The 16,596-nt window shown below is 40.9% G+C and overlaps 2 protein-coding genes across 3 annotated transcripts; one reads left to right on the forward strand and one right to left on the reverse strand.

Moving 5' to 3' along the window:
* Positions 1-7,564: 7,564 nt before the first annotated feature.
* Positions 7,565-8,574, forward strand: LOC139201759 (leptin-like). Its single transcript, XM_070831168.1, has 2 exons — positions 7,565-7,758; positions 7,858-8,574. The coding sequence occupies exons 1-2, from the start codon at positions 7,612-7,614 to the stop codon at positions 8,185-8,187; spliced, it is 477 nt and encodes a 158-aa protein (XP_070687269.1). The 5' UTR covers positions 7,565-7,611; the 3' UTR covers positions 8,188-8,574.
* Positions 8,575-8,996: 422 nt separating this feature from the next.
* Positions 8,997-16,516, reverse strand: rbm28 (RNA binding motif protein 28). Of its 2 annotated transcripts, none has more exons than XM_070831418.1 (20): positions 16,175-16,516; positions 15,854-16,000; positions 15,643-15,749; positions 15,451-15,526; positions 14,269-14,361; positions 14,093-14,164; positions 13,815-13,917; positions 13,457-13,716; positions 13,282-13,348; positions 13,033-13,142; positions 12,885-12,958; positions 12,391-12,526; positions 12,051-12,115; positions 11,796-11,954; positions 11,415-11,564; positions 11,129-11,203; positions 10,910-11,036; positions 10,512-10,650; positions 10,125-10,239; positions 8,997-9,422 (listed from the first exon to the last, which is right to left on the reverse strand). In XM_070831418.1, the coding sequence occupies exons 1-20, from the start codon at positions 16,290-16,292 to the stop codon at positions 9,282-9,284; spliced, it is 2,334 nt and encodes a 777-aa protein (XP_070687519.1). In that variant the 5' UTR covers positions 16,293-16,516; the 3' UTR covers positions 8,997-9,281. The 2 variants fall into 2 exon arrangements, with proteins under 2 accessions (XP_070687519.1, XP_070687518.1); XM_070831417.1 differs by having other exon boundaries at positions 10,910-11,039.
* Positions 16,517-16,596: the final 80 nt, after the last annotated feature.

The following is a 16,596-nucleotide window of genomic DNA, read 5'->3' on the forward strand; positions in this document are numbered from 1 at the left end:
TTGTCACAGTGTACTGCCCTCCTGGCCCGTACTCTGAATTCTTAACTGAGTTTTCAGAGTTTTTATCAGACTTAGTCCTCAGTGTGGACAAAGTGATTATAGTGGGTGATTTTAATATTCATGTGGATAATGATAATGATAGTCTCAGCACTGCCTTTGTCTCACTTTTGGACTCAGTTGGCTTCTCCCAGAATGTAAATGCACCAACTCACTGTTTTAACCACACTCTTGACCTTGTTTTGGCTTATGGTGTTGAAATTGAACAGTTAACAGTCTTTCCACATAACTCTATTTTATCAGACCATTACCTGATAACATTTGATTTCTTGCTACAAGACTATGCTCTATATGACAGAGAGGTCCTCACTAGATCCTTATCTGATAGTGCTGCCAAATTTAAGGAGGTGATTCCTTCAGTATTTCAGCCAGTGTGTCCCTGTGATGTGGATGACCCCCATGTTAATCTCAGCCCCTCCCAAATTGATTATTTGGTTGATAGTGCTGCAGGTTCACTGCGAATGACACTAGACTCTATTGCCCCTCTAAAAAAGAAGAGAATTAAAGAAAAGAGACAAGCTCCCTGGTATAACTCCCTGAGACGCGAGCTTAAGCAACATTCACAAAAACTAGAAAGGACATGGCGGGCCACCAAAGTGGAAGAAACCCGTTTAATCTGGCAACATTAGTCTTAAAACCTATAAAAAGGCCCTCTGTAATGCCAGAGCCGCCTACTACTCCTCATTAATAGAAGAAAATAAAAGCAACCCTAGATTCCTTTTTAGCACAATAGCTAGGCTGACAAGGAGCCAGACCTCTATTGATCCTTGTGTTCCCTTAGAGCTCAGCAGTAACGACTTCATGAGCTTTTTTAATGATAAAATTCTAACTATTAGAGACAAAATTCAGCACCTCCTGCCCTCAACAGGGTCTGATTCAACTTCAAACCTAGGAACCATAGAAACAGCTGTTACACCTGATGTGTACTTGGACTGTTTTTCTCCAATTGATCTTTCTGAATTGGCCTCAATAATCTCCTCATCTAGACCGTCAACATGTCTCCTAGACCCCATTCCTACTGGACTACTTAAGGAGGTCCTGCCCCTAATTAACACGTCCTTACTGGATATGACAAATCAGTCTTTACTAACAGGCTATGTACCACAGTCCTTTAAAGTAGCAGTAATTAAACCTCTCCTGAAAAAGCCTACTCTTGATTCAGGTGTGTTAGCTAACGATAGACCTATATCCAACCTTCCCTTTCTCTCCAAGATCCTGGAGAAAGTCGTAGCTAATCAGCTGTGTAATTTTTTACTCTAATAGTCTATTTGAAGATTTTCAGTCAGGTTTTAGAGCGAACCACAGCACAGAGACAGCACTGGTGAAGGTTACACACGACCTCCTTATGGCATCAGACAGAGGACTGTCCTGGTCTTGTTAGACCTGAGTGCTGCTTTCGACACCATTGACCATCACATCCTGTTACAGAAACTGGAACAGTTCATTGGTATAAAAGGAACTGAATTAAGCTGGTTTAAGTCCTATTTACTAGATCGATTTCAGTTTGTACATATTAACAATGAATCATCTGTCCACACTAATGTTTGACATGGAGTTCCACAAGGTTCAGTGCTTGGACCAATACTCTTTATCTTATATATGCTTCCTCTGGGTAATATTATCAGGAAGCACTCCATTAATTTCCACTGTTATGCAGATGATACACAATTATATTTATCAATAAAGCCAGATACATAAAGTGACTAAGTCCTGGATGAGCAGCAACTTTCTGCTGCTAAATTCAGATAAAACTGAAGTTATTTTGCTCGGCCCCAGACACCTCAGAGACAGCTTTTCTACTACCATAACTGCTCTGGACAGCATTAATCTGGCCTCCAGCTCCACTGTGAGGAATCCGGGAGTCTTATTTGATCAGGATCTGTCCTTTAACTCCCACATTAAACAGATTTCTAGAACTGCCTTTTTCCATCTATGTAATATTGCCAAAATCAGGCCCATCATATCCACAGACGATGCAGAAAAATTAGTACATACATTTGTCACTTCTAGGTTGGACTATTGTAACTCATTGTTATCAGGCTGTCCCAATAAGTCGTTAAAGACTCTCCAGCTGGTCCAGAACGCTGCTGCTCGTGTTCTGACGGGAACTAAAAGAAGAGACCACATTTCTCCTGTACTGGCTTCTCTTCATTGGCTTCCAGTAAAATCTAGAATAGAGTTTAAAATCCTTCTCCTCACCTACAAGGCTCTTAAGGGTCAGGCCCCATCATATCTTAAAGAGCTCATAGTACCGTACTACCCCACTAGAGCACTGCGCTCCCAGAATGCAGGCCTACTGGTGGTTCCTAAAGGTGGTTCCTAAAAGTAGTGCAGGAGGCAGAGCCTTCAGCTATCAGGCTCCTCTCCTGTGGAACCTCCTTCCAGTTTGGGTTCGGGGGGCAGACACCCTCTCTACATTTAAGAGTAGACTAAAAACCTTCCTTTTTGACAAAGCATATATTTAAGGGCTGGCTCAGGCCTTAGACCAGCCCCTAGTTATGCTGCTATAGGCTCAAACTGCCGGGGGACTCCAATGGTGCACTGAGCTCCTCTATTCTCTATCCTCCTCTTCCTCTCCATCGTTATGTCTCATGTCAGCCAAATGTCTGCCTCTAACTTGTTATCTTCCCTGGAGCCTTTCTGTGCTTTCTCATCTCTCAGGTTCCTGTGGATCCTGTGGATCCTGGTCCTGGCCCTGCTGATGTGGTTCTCTGGTTCCTGTGGGTCCTGGTCCTGGTCCCGCTGATGTGGTTCTCGGGTTCCTGTGGATCCTGGTCCTGGTCCTGCTGATGTGGTTCTCCATCAGCCAATGGATGTGCGTCTGTCCAAGGCTACAGCCTGTCCGTCCTTGGGAGCTGGATCTCTCCTTCATTGTGGTGCTCCCGGAGGTTTCTCTTTTCCCACTGGGTTTTTTGAGTTTTGAATTGAATTAAATTGAAAATGTTTTATAGTTTAGATTCGTCAAAGTAGACACCTTTTGCTTTGATGACAGCTTTACACACTCTTGGGTTTCACTCAATCAGCTTCATGAGGTCATCACTTGGGATAGTTTTGAGTTCCCAGAGGTGCTGAGCACTTGTTGGCTGCTTTTCCATCACTCTGCGGTCCAATTCATCCCCAACCTTCTCAGTTGGGTTTAGGTTGGGTGATTGTAGAGGCCAGGTCATCTGAAGCAGCACTCCATCAGTCTAACTAAGTGAAAGCAATGTGAACATATTCTTTAATGGTGCTTGATTCATGTTCAGGTTCTATAAACTTCCATTTTATGACTTTTTAAAAACGGCTGATTGCTGACAGCTGTGGTCGTTCATTCCAAAGAAAGGTTTGCTGCCGCTGCTTCCGATGAAGTCGGAAATCCACATTCTCTCTGAAAATGCAGATAAGAAATATGGCCCAATTTTACTTCGAGTTGCAGGCAAAGTTGTTGCCTGTTTCGTCTGTTCACCTGTTTCGCCTCTCTCGTTCTTGGTCAAATAGTCCTTAAATAGCCTGGAGGTGTGTTTGGGGTCATTGTCCTGTTGAAAAACAAATGAAGGTCCCACTAAGCGCAAACCTGTTGGGATGACATGTGGCTACAGAATGCTGTGGTGGGGTTCCTGGGAAAGTCCTTATGAGAGCCAGTTGTGTCATGGCTTTTGGTGGTTTTCACAACTGCGCTTTATGGATTTATTCAATGTTCTTGAAATTTTCTGGACTGACTGACCTTCATGTCTTTAAGAAATGGCGGACTGTCATTTCTCTTCACTTAGTTTAGTGGTTCTTGGCATAATATGGAGTAGAACAGTAATGGAAAACCAATCCGGATGACTAATTCATGAAGTGGATTGAGAAAATGCCAGGAGTGTGCAAAACTGTCATTAAAGCAAAAGGTGGCTACTTTGAAGCATCTAAAATATAAAACATACAACATATTCATATAGAAACCTAACACTTAACTACATATGCTGGGAAAAGGTATCAGCATTCAGATCTTACATGTCACTAGTTATAGCCTTGATTAGGAATTCACTCACCATATTTAATAAATAAAATTTTATTCACTTAATCATTCGTAATGGGTCACTTTTGGTTGTAGATGTTGTCGTTAAAATATGAAAGGCCAGTGTTGTTGCAAACATGTTATTTTGATAAAGAACCTGCTTGCTGTGGTTGGACTTGGGGTGGCTGTGGCTCAGTGGTAGAGTGGGTTGTCCCTCAATCAGAAGTTCGGGGGTTCGATCCCCAGCTCAACATGAGACAACATGTCGAAGTGTCCTTGGGCAAGACACTGAACCCCAACTTGCTCCTGAAGCGTGGCTTCAGTGTGTGAATGAGTATGAAAGAATAGTCTCCTCCAAATTATATTCCTGATGTGTGAATGGATGAATGTCATGTCATGTCATGATGGCTTTGAGTAGTTGAAATAACTAGAAAGGCGCAATACAATTACAGACCATTTACTTAGTCAGAGCTACGACTCATTCTGAAGCGCAGCAAAGAAAAGCTGATTCAGGTCTTTTCACACCAATTTTATGGTCTTAATGTCACTTAAGTGTCTGGGGGTGAAAACAGCATGTCGTCCTGAATGGCAGCACATGTAGGATCACTGAATCTGAATTCCCGTCATTCCTGTGACTCATCCAGGCAGTTGGGCAAATCCTGCTGAGTGGAATTCCTGGTTTCCATGCTGCATCTGGAGAAGTAATCTGATACTGTGTAAGGCCTATTAATATGTTGCAGCCAGTGCTGGGGGAACAGGCCAATAACACTTAAACTTAACTTTTTGGTCCGTATATCATTCGGTGTCATCTCAATCACATTAATCATTAACACGTTAATGGATACTATACAGGCAGTGTTACTGCCAATCCACCTGTGTTTAGTTTGGAAAGAGAAGGGCACACGCTTCTTCTGTGGATGTGACTCATATGATACCATAAGTCATGTGACAGAGCCCTCATGAATTATTAATGACTTCTTGTCCTACAGGGATGCAGTCTGATTGATCCCCCATGATCCAAGGCCTGGACCCACAAATCTGTTTACTGCAGTTTTGGCTTCTAATGTAGCCACAAAAGTGTTGGGGGAAAAAAGCAAGTTTGGAACTAATTAGTTCATGGTGAGAATCATGGGCTAAACAAACAGATTCATAAACTGACAACTCTGTCTGACAAAGAGGAAATACCTTTGACTCATAATTTTTATGAGAAGTGTTTTGCTCGACCATCTGAGAAAAGGAATAAACTTTTTAATAGACTTTTAAGGGTAAATTGGTAATACGACAGATACTGCAGATCCGTCTAAAATCTAAAGATAAAGCACGATTAGCAGATCTGCACCATATCTGGCACTGTGGGTTAACGTGAATCAGCAACATGATTTTGAAATGTTTCCTGTATACTGAGGCATCACATACTGGCAGAAAAAGTCCTGATTTAAAAATAGTTTTGTAAAAGGCAGCTATTATTCATCCCAGATGTCAGTAAAATATAAACCACCAAAGAACGGCTTGGAAAAAACTTTAAACAATATTTGGGAACTGTCCAATTATATCATTCACTTAATTCCTTCATGCTTTTCTTTCATGAATAATGCATTTTTGTTGAAATTACAAGTGGGACACTATCACTCATTTACTTTCCTTCCCAGAACTATGTCCTTTAGTGTGTCACTTTTCAGATTGTATCACCATTTCTGTTCTCAATAGCGCCGGGCGGGGGGGGGGGGGCGCGTCTCAACAGTGCCGGGCGGGGGGGGGCGCGTCTCAACAGCGCCGGGCGGGGGGGGGCGTCTCAACAGCGGGGGGGCGCCACTCGGGGATGCAAATTATTACCGGCAGCGCTCCTCCAGCAGCTGGCGCTCTAGGCAACCGCCTATATGGCCTATGCCTAAAGCCGGCCCTGTCCACGGAGCAACAACAGCCAGATGCAGCATTAGACTGCATGCAAATGGGATTTCAGAATTCTAAAGTTCTATGCTTTTTTTCTCATTTATTTTGATGTTGTAAAAGCTAAAACATAATCCACTGGAAACACGTTTTTGTTACCTCATATTATATATGAGTATTACAGTATGTTTGGCATATACAGTATGTGAGTAGATGTTTTTTCTGTGACTCAGATACTACATGTGTGACCCGCTGTCAACAAAAGTCTATTCAACTTTTGCATTTAACATTTATTTTCATTTGATGCTCAGTGATATAATCATCATACAGAGAACAGTTTTACTTCTTTATTTTCTGCTTCAGTACAGGTGTGCTTCGAAACACTGTGTGATGGTCCGTCCTAAATAAACACTGATGTAACTGAGCCTGGCTCCCAGCCACATTAAGCAATGTTTAGAAAGAGCAGTGAAAAGTGTCGGTCCAGGATGTGACATATATGGCATTTGTCTGAGCAGTTAAGAAACTAAAAGCCTTGTTGTTATCATGATCTGGAAATGGTTGAATTTCAATATTTTAAAGTTAACACAGGAATAGAAAATGTTGTGCAATTGTGGAGGGGCTATGCTGTGTCAAAAAGTAGTACTTTACCACCTTTAGAAATGAGTGCTGTAATTCTGTAAGCAAAAGTTTAACATCCTGCTGCTCCAGTGAAATCATTTTGTGGGTACTGTGTAAAAATAGACATTTTTAACTCTCTTACCAACAAGAGCTTTTATTTCTTTTTTCAAAAAGTTTTTATCAGCTGCATCCAGACTTCTAATTTTGAATAATAAATAGTAATGATAGTGTAAAGTAATGATAAATAGATTAACTACTGTGTGGTTGAAATAAGTCACCAGGTAGTTACCAAAAATCCTGCCTCCTGTCCCCTGCAGTACCACCAGGGGATTCAGGGGTATGAGATGGAGAGAGGTAAGTGAGGGGGTGGAGGGGGGGGGGGGCGGGGGGTTAGAGAGAGGTGAGTAAGAGATGAGTCAACAGCCCTCCATATAAGATGTCCTGATGGAGCCCAACAGTGGCATAGACGCAGACACCGGCAAAGGTAAGGTCAACTCTCCTCTCCATCTCATTCACCACCTCCTGTAGTCAGGCTTCACGTCCTCCACCTTTGTTTCACTGTCTGTGTTCACACTTGTTCTTTCTCCATTTCTCACTGCATCTGCTTGTTAATCTGTATTTTGTTTGTAGCCTTTTTGGATGCTTGACTGTTGGATTTATTTGTATAAAGTTGTCCATCTTGTTGGTTATAGATTCTATGTCTTGCAGCTGAGGTTTTTTATGAGTTATCCTTTACAGAGCAGGTAGCAGAGGTTTGGAAAACAGTGGGCTGAAAATAACCATGTCAGCCAAAGTTAGTGATCTTTGTACCTGTTACACAGTTGGAAATTCACAGGTGTCTTTAGCACAAATATTTGCAGCCATAACCAAACACTTTGAGTAAATTTCTGGAAGAAATAATGTGTACGTATAAAATGATGGCATGGGGATATTGAGATGACATAATAGTAAGACTGCAAATGAGAGATTGACTGCACCTGTGTGACGTCTGATCAAGTCCTATTTCATTCCTCTCCTAGGAATTCCAGTGCTGTTTTGTAATTCTGTAAATCCAGGGAAATACTACAAATATGGACTACACTGTGGCCCTCCTGCTTTCTCTGCTGCAACTTTTAAGTGTGGGCACAGCTCCTCTGCCAGTGGAAGTAGAGGAGATGAAATCCCAAGTGAAATGGAGGGCCGAGCAGCTGGTAGTTAGACTGGACAGAGACTTCCAGGTAATATTATGATTCTGTTTATTGGTGATGCACAGAATGTGCATTGTTTACACAAGTTGGTGTGTTTTTGACTGAATCGTGTCCTCCCTCTTGCTGTAGATCCCTGCTGGCCTGACACTCAGTCCATCTGCTAATGAACTGGACGGCCCTTCTTCCATAGTGGCGGTGTTGGAGGGTTACAACAGCCTCATCTCTGACACCCTTAGCGGCGTCTCGCAGGTCAAGTTTGAAATCTCTTCGCTGACGGGTTACCTCAATCAGTGGAGGCAGACCCACTGCAGTGAGCAGCGGCCACAGCCTTTATTGCTAAAAGAGCTGCAGCTGCTGCAAGAGCTGTTCGTCCACACCGTGAGCATCGAGGCTCTCCTGAGGGTGAAAGAATTCCTCATTCTGCTACTGAAAAATCTGAATCATCTTGAGACTTGCTGAAAAAGACACGTGTAATAATATTTGTACATTTTTGGCCCAATTTTTGGACAGTTTGCCAAGCTGACATCAGTGATGTCTGGCTTTGCATTCCCCCCTGGCTAAGTTGAAATTTGGCAACGTGCTCTGAGGGAGATCTATTCTTGAATATGCACTTATTTATACACATATGTATTTATTTATATATTGTATTTCAAAAATATGTATTTTGTCTCACAAAAGTAATAATGTTTATGCATAATGAGCTACGTTATGACACTACTGTTCTGTGTCAACAAAGAGCTCTGAGTGAAGATACAGATCTACATATCAATTCAGTCACAGAGCCAAGCCAGCTGTGGAAGGTTAACTACAGCCAAGGGAGACGTCACAATGACCAATAATGGTAATTCCTGAAATTCAGGTTCAAACCTGCCAGGAATAACAGTTGTGTTTGTATGAGACATAACAGGGACAGGAAGGATAAAGGGCAACTGTTATTTTGGTGCAATACCATCAGATCTTCCAAAATAACTATTTATATCCCTATATGATGTTTTGTATTTTTTTGTACAGTTTACAGTATTTTTGAATAAAAAATTTGAATACATTTGTCAAAAAGAGTTTCGTAATATGCAGAATGAGGTGAAAAAAGGCACACAGACCATGTTCAAGTATGTCATTTGTGGGTGTTCATCTCTTGCTCCACTTGTACTGTCAGGGTTCATGAGTGGGAGGTGTTTATCTGGAGTTATTGGTTTATCATTGACTCGTACAGTTTAAAACTAGCATTGAAAAAAGTGAATGCAACTGTCGTAATGAGCTGACACGTATGAATCCAACAAATATGAATTTAATATAAAAATGTAAAGATTAATAATAAAACACAAATTCAAGGGTTTTACATTTTTACATTCCTTACATCGGTCCGTTTGTTTTAGTAGTAAAAAAAAAAAAAACATGAGCATGGATTATAGAAATGCAGGATGAATTAAGTTTCACACATCATATACTGTACAAAACTAATTTATGAGAACCATTTTATTCTATAGCCTCAAGATAGCCTCGAACATAGAGGACCTCTGTTGTTTTACCCTGAAACACGCACACACACATCATTAACTATCAAACCACTTGTTTCTTTTAAAGTTGGTGCTCCCGTCACTGTTACCCATCAGCTTCTTCTTGTACTGCTCCACCAGGCTGTCAAAGCGGTCACCGGGCCTGCTCTTGAAAGGCTTCTTAGCCGTTTTAATCATCTGGAAGAAAGCAAAATGAAGACAGTCGTGAGCTGCAGCAGGACAACTCTGACAAAGTGTCACCGAACTAACACACTATTGTTTCAAACACCGAGAGTTAAATTGTACAGTCGCCAGAAGATAGTGTCCAAAGTAAGATGTGTAGTTGTGGGTTACCCTTTTGATTAAAGCATTGTACATTGTGTAATCAGTATCATTGAACAGAGGCATGGTCTATACATCTAAAAATGTGTTCAATATATTGTTTTATTTCTGCATTGCAATTTCTGAACAGTCAACAAATGTGCCAAACCAGTACAATGGCAACAAGCTCATTTTAGCCAGTAACTCTGTGTCTACTATAGAGATTGATGAACAGAAGAGAAGAGCTGGGCAGAAGACACACCAGTAAAGTTGCGCACCTATTGTCATTATTTACACATTGTCAGCAACCCAAATTTTAAATATGTCTATTTCTATCTCTTTCTAATTGTTTAATACCTGGCTGATATGCATGACCTGACAAAATGTCATTTATACTGTATAATGTAAAAACAAAACTACAAATTCACTTTCATACTTTAGTCTATCTTTGCGTCCACGCCTTAAAGTTAAGGCAGACAAAGCCCCTGTTTTAAGCAGTCTCTAATAAATCAGAGCCTAAGCAGCTTCACTGTAAGATGTTTTGTAAATATGACCCAACATTACAGAATATGTATTAACCTGGATTCTGGGCTGTGTGGACTTCTCCATCTGACGTCTTTGACGCTCGTTCCTCCTGGATCCAGGTCTCGCTTTATTGGGTGGCGGGGCCTGTTGCTTTCCTTTGTCACGCATTCTGCAAAAAAACAAAACAAACAAAAAAAAGTCTGTACTTAAGGCTGATGTCCTCTGTTGAGTAATAATCTGTTTTGTCAGATGGATTTTTTTACCCATTGTTTTATCTGACTTTTCTAAAAGGATATCCACACCTGACAGCTAAAAACAGGTAACATCAGTTGGGAAAGACTACTTTACATGTATAGTAACAGGAGTGACACAGAAACTAGAATTCAAGTTAATATCAATCAGTTTATTCCAGCAACTAGCAAAGGTAATAAAAAACGATACCTGATCTTAGGTCCCCGATGGGAAGGAAAAGGTAGAACCTTCCTGCGTTTCTTTCCATTCTCCAAATCTACGTGCTCGACCTCAGGCTTGGTCCGGAAGCCGATGTAATGTTTGTCTTGCTTCTGGCTTTGGGGAGAAGCTGCGATGAACACAGAAAAGAGAGAAAATCAAAAAAGTAAGAGGGATATTAATGGTAACGGCAGAAGTAAAAAAAAAAAATCTTCCTCTCAAAGGAAATATGGTTTCTCCACAGCACTAAACTGCTGTTCGATGATTCAATGGTTAATGGAAACAGTGCAGTACAACTATGTGGAACAGCAGACCGGGTGTTCTCCATTGCCCACCAAAAGCTGACGAAAGACGAAGAGAGTGGAAATACACAAAGAACATTTTCATACCCCTCTCCTTTCCTGTCTGCTCTGATGAGGACTGTGCTTGATTTCCACCTCTCCCAAGTCCTTTTCCATCTCCTGCTCCCTGGGACTGAGGTTTCACTCCTCCTTTAAAGGGCTGTTCTCTGAAATGCTGCTACGAAATTAATATCCAAAAAGGGTTATTTTCAATTTCAAAAAACGTTTTAATTTCAACAGGCATTTTAAAGCGTATCCATCACACACCTTGTTTTTTTGTCGTCGTATTTCTTTTATTTTGAGTTTTCTTGAATCCTCCAGTGAAAATTCAACAATAGGCCGCTGTGTGATGACATAAAATGCGAAGTTATATTTACACAAGTTTGCTTGTGGACCAGAAAAAAAATATGTAAATGTTTGTTATATAATCCAATGAACCAAACCAAACAAAAACCATACAGCCATACAAGTATAAATTATCTAAAGGTGAATAAATTCAGCTGCAACAAAGCAAACATGTACCAATGCAGATTTCAGCTTTGCAAATACGTACCTTGTGTGAGCCAAAAATGTCAGGATTGTTGTTAAGGTAACGAAGTGTGCTGAGGGCATGTTCGTGGGCCTGGAACTGGACAAAGCCGTAACCTAACGATTGTCCCATCACCTGACCCTTCTCTGGCTTCTTGTCATACATCACCCGGCACTAAAAGGAGGAAGGGAGGATACGCACACAAAACAGCATGAATAAAAGGACAACAACACCCCCTACTGGCCACATTGGCACAATGTTTTTAATTCCATGACAACCAAAAACATAAACTTGCGAAAAATTATCTCCAGGAATGTTTTACAAAGCTGCAAATGAACGCGGCTCCAACGCCATAATGATGCTGCCATATTTAATCAAAAGTCAGTATGTCACATTGTCTCTCACCTCAGTGATGCGGACTCCCTTGGCTCCTTTTACTGCTTGGAGGCAGAGTGCTTTGAGTTTTTTATTGTCCACTGACTTGGGCAGGTTATGAACACAGAGGCGAGATTTTGACACAAACACATTTAAGTCCCGAAGCTTGGCTTTCTTCATTTCTTCAAACTAAGAGAAACAGACAACGTCAAATAAATGTATCAACAAATGCATTGAAAACCATTCTCCAAGTACAGAAATGGTTCATGAAAAAAATTAACCTACTCTGGTTCTTTTGATCATGTCTGCTTCGGGCACACCCTCTGCGGCCTTGGTTCCAGCACGGATCACTGGGTGTTGCAAGAGAAGAAAATACAGTATAAGAACAGATTTAGACACAATTCTGCAAAGCAATGTGACAGCTAAACCCATTTCCATATTTTAGCAGGGACGTAACACTGAGTTGTCAAAGATGTTATCTTGTATATTGTCGCTCCATATGACTGTATAGCGAAGAGATCTTGGTTCAGTTTCCATGTGTAATGGAAACTCTGTAGCGTGAAATGAGCACTACTAGAGCTGAATGACAGAAGGAGAAAAGTATAGGACAAAATGGTTTACTCACATCCTTCTCTGGCCAAGTACAAGTTCCTGGTGCCCGTTTCTACTTTCACCTTGTCCACTTTCAGCTTGGCAGCATCTTCTCTGCTCACTGCAACCACAATCAGCAGCTTTCTGCCATCTACACGGATACCACCATTCTGCATCAAATGTCAAAACAAGGCAGTGAACAAAGGTAGTTACAGGGAATATTTCTAGCTAATTATTCAATTAGCTAGAAATTAGCTCAACTAATTATTCAGTCACAGTTAATTCATGATTTAACAAGGGGGGACAATTACTTTTTCACCTAGGGCCAGGTTGGTTTGGATAGCTTTTTTCCCTTAATAAATGAAATCATCATTTAAAAACTGCTTTTTGTGTTTACTCAGGTCATCTTTGTCTGATATTAAAATTGGTTTGATGATCTGAAACATGTAAGTGTGACAAAAAAGCAAAAACAGAAGAAATCTGTAAGGGGGCAAATACTTTTTCACACCACTGTATATGGCAAATTACCTCTGCCTCATCCTGTGCTGCAGCTATGCATTTGTCTGTAGCTTCTTTAGTCTTAAACTGAGCAAATGCACAACCTGGCAAAAGAAACAAACCAAAGATGAGTCAATCAATCTCAAACACAGAGAGGAGTGTTTCACTGCTAACTGACCTTTTGAATGTTCTGTGTCCCGGTTAACGACAATCTTAATGTAGTTAAGCTCTCCGTACTTGAGGAGAACTTCCTCAAGACCCTCTTCATCCGTGTCAAACGACAGGTTCCTAAATCAGAAAGGAGTAATGATGGCGATAGGATAAATAAATGTGTAGGGAAATTGAGAACTTCAATAGAAAAATGGAGCAGAGTAAGATAAATGGAAGCAGGTTTAACATCGAGGTGAGAGTGAGAAGAATTGCAAACCTGATGAAAATTGTTCTGCCCTCTTTCACATCTGAAGGAAGAAGTTTCTTCGAGGTTTTCTTTTTAGCTACAAATCAAAGGTAGCAGACAAGCAGTGTGAATAACATTTTTTCTGAACGGAAACATTTATATCACGTGCAAAAATATAAAAAAAAAACAAGCAGAAACTTTATACCTGCTTCATCTTCTTCCTCATCTTGATCATCATCTGAATCAAGGCTACTCTTATCTTCGTCGTCGTCGCCATCATCGTCGTCGTCGTCGCCATCACTGTCGTCATCATCGTCGTCGTCGTCGCCATCATCGTCGTCATCGTCGTCATCGTCGTCGTCGTCGTCGTCGCCCTCCTGGGATGCATCCTCATCTTCCTCACCATCATCTTCATCATCTGACTGGGAATCCTCCATCTGCTGCACAGCTGGTTTTGATGCGACTCTGTGGAAAGATTTGGCAAAAAAATGGACCAGTTAATTTATCCACTTCTAAACACCAAGTCACATTTCAACTGAGATTTACACATTTGAGGTTCACACTTTTTCTTCTCAGTTGCTGCTTGTGTCTTTTCTTCATCTTCATCCTCACTTTCACTCTCTGTGTCTGGCTGTTTTGCAGTTGCTTCCACAGTATTCTTATTTTCTATAAAAAGGTACAAAAAACAAAGTTAATGACTACTTATTTGTTTTGATATAGAGAAATCGTCTGTTGACTATTATGGGACACAAAGTCTTAACTAGTCATTTTCAATGTGTACTGAATATTAAAACGAAAAGTAGTTTGTTCATCTTTGTAAATTAAAAATGCAGAAAATGACCTGCACTGGAGGGTGGCTGCGTGGCAACAAACTTGTCCTTAGGCACAGCCCAGTCAATTGCTACCTGCCGACCTGTAAACAAATCAGTAACATTTAAAAACAGTCACATGATAAAGCCTTGATAAAAAGAGAAGTGTTTCTCACACTACGGGAATGTGCATGTCTCAATCACAGACCTTTTATCTCCTTCAGGTTCATAGCATTAAGCGCTCTCGCTGCCTCAGACACGGTTTTAAATAGGACAAACGCGAATCCTCGCTTCTTCCCATCTACGTAAGGAAGGAAAACAAAACATAAGAAAATATAATCAATTTACTCAAAGATCACCACCCTTTCAATAGGGGTGTGAAAAAATATCGATATGGCGATATATTGCGATACTCTGTGACCCGATAGGATATCGATTTTTCATCTCCTAATATCGTTTTTTAAAAAAAATGAAAATAATGATTTGCATTTCCGACGCCTTGTGAATACGGTACGACTTTAGCACCACTCCAGTAGATGGCGGTGAAGAGCAAATGTGCGGCGCAGCGGCAATCCTGCAGTAGAGTTGTGCTTAGTAGCTAAAGCCAACAGAAACATGGCTAACAATATTACAACACCTTCTCAGTATAGAGCCGACGTTTGGAAACACTTTGGCTTCAAAGTTATAAATGGAAGTAAAAACAACGAGTTTGATAAAAACAACGCCGTTTGCAAGCTCTGTCTCGCTGCCGTGAAACACTGTGGGAACACGACAAACTTGAGAACTCATCTAGTAAGACACCACGCTGAGGTACTGGCACAGAAGCAGCTGCCGAAGAGTACTGAACCAAACCAAACTACGCTGGATAACTTAACTAACTGGATAACCCTCGTGTTTTTAGTTACAGTGTGACCCGTACTGCAGGATACAGTGCTTTCAGAGTGTTGTTAAGGGAAAAGAGAATAGTTACTTTAAGACATTACCAGTTTCAGTGACAAGTAATTTGATGCACTTTATTTTGATTTCTATTGCAGTGTGCAATACTGCATTTTATTTTCAGTATGTTTTTCTATGAAAAGTGTCCTATACTTTAATAATAAAATGCAAATGTTTTGAATCAAACAGTTTGGACTCAATTCGTACACTGATCACTATCATCTGATGTACATATACAGCAACATGTGTTTTCATCTCTGTTTTTAATTTTTAAGTTAACTATGGTGAATATCGCAATATCGGGATATTGTGATATATCGGGATACTATCGTATCGTGACCTAAGTATCGTGATACGTATCGTATCGTGAGGTGCTTGCCAATACTCACCCCTACCTTTCAATGTGTTGTTTGACTTGTTTGGACATCCAGTAAGAATTCAAACTCATTTTTACCTGGTTTGAGGGGAATTTTGGCCTCAAGAACAGCTCCAAACTTGGCAAAAACTTGCTTTAGATCATCCTCTGAGCACTGTAACACAAGATATGTCATGTAATATAAATCAGGCAACAGCCAATATGCAACTGAAATTCAGACAAAGAATCAACGCATGTATGCCAGAGGCTGTATTCACTACCATACTGTACCTTAAAACTAAGGTTCCTTATGATGAGTCTAGCTTTCAGGGAGTTTTTTCTGAAGCCTTTGGATTTATGCTCCTTTTCTTTTGGTGGTGCAGCTGGCTCTTTGGGTGCTAAATGAAAAGACATGAGCATTGGTTATCAAGTGCACATAGAGAGAGCTCTTCCTCCAGTCGCTACTTTTGGGTCATGTCTTAACACACACACACACACACACCTGTTTTCCTCTTGTCTTTTATTTTCTTCTTCGCCACTGACAGAGACAGCCTCTGCCCGTCGTAATCTTTTATTTCTTTTAAGGCTCGCTGCGCATCTTCCTCCATGGAATATGTGACGTAGCCAAATCCCCGACATTTTTCTGCACCTGGTTTATGAATAAGAATGGGTTATTTATGTTTTATAATACACAGGTACTCTTCAGTAAGCGCCCTTATATTTACAGGCTCACGTCATGTTTCGACAGTTAGTACATTTTAGTACATTTTCTCGTTAACTTGTTTATTAAAAAACTCTGAAAAAATGAGAGCGACAACATCACCTTTCTCTCTGACCACGAAACACTGCTTTACCGGACCAATTTCAGAGAATATCTCCTCCAAGCGTTCATTTGAGGCTGAAGCTGGTAGAGAACGGATGAATATGGTCTGCGCAGGCATGGCTGTCTGCTGCCTAGCTAGCGTTAGCTATGCTAATGTTAGCCTTTCGGGCTCGACAGTAGCTCGCAAACAGGTGTCTCACTTATTAACAATCCCGCATTGGAAAATGTATATCAAACTTTTCGATATTACACGCATCGATGAGATGAATACACGCCGCTGAACTGTTAAATTTGAACGCCAGTAGCTTCCAGATTAACTCGCATGTTTACATATGTGGGTAGCCATCTTGAAAACTAAACGGAAATGACGTATGCCTCCATACTCAGTCTTCCGGGCGGTTTCGCCGCCTACCGGCCCAGAA

This window comes from Pempheris klunzingeri, chromosome 5 (assembly GCF_042242105.1).
Source record: "Pempheris klunzingeri isolate RE-2024b chromosome 5, fPemKlu1.hap1, whole genome shotgun sequence".
NCBI classification, from domain to species: domain Eukaryota; kingdom Metazoa; phylum Chordata; class Actinopteri; order Acropomatiformes; family Pempheridae; genus Pempheris; species Pempheris klunzingeri.

What these genes read in the sequence shown, in the direction of transcription:
- LOC139201759 (XM_070831168.1), top strand. Translation starts at nt 7,612, where the DNA reads ATGGACTACACTGTGGCCCTCCTGCTTTCTCTGCTGCAACTTTTAAGT. An exon ending in GACTGGACAGAGACTTCCAG is followed by an intron (nt 7,759 to 7,857) that starts GTAATATTATGA and finishes CTCTTGCTGTAG; the next exon opens with ATCCCTGCTGGCCTGACACT.
- rbm28 (XM_070831417.1), bottom strand. Translation starts at nt 16,292, where the DNA reads ATGCCTGCGCAGACCATATTCATCCGTTCTCTACCAGCTTCAGCCTCA. An exon ending in TTTCGTGGTCAGAGAGAAAG is followed by an intron (nt 16,001 to 16,174) that starts GTGATGTTGTCG and finishes TTCATAAACCAG; the next exon opens with GTGCAGAAAAATGTCGGGGA. An exon ending in CAAAATTCCCCTCAAACCAG is followed by an intron (nt 14,362 to 15,450) that starts GTAAAAATGAGT and finishes TTCCTTACGTAG; the next exon opens with ATGGGAAGAAGCGAGGATTC.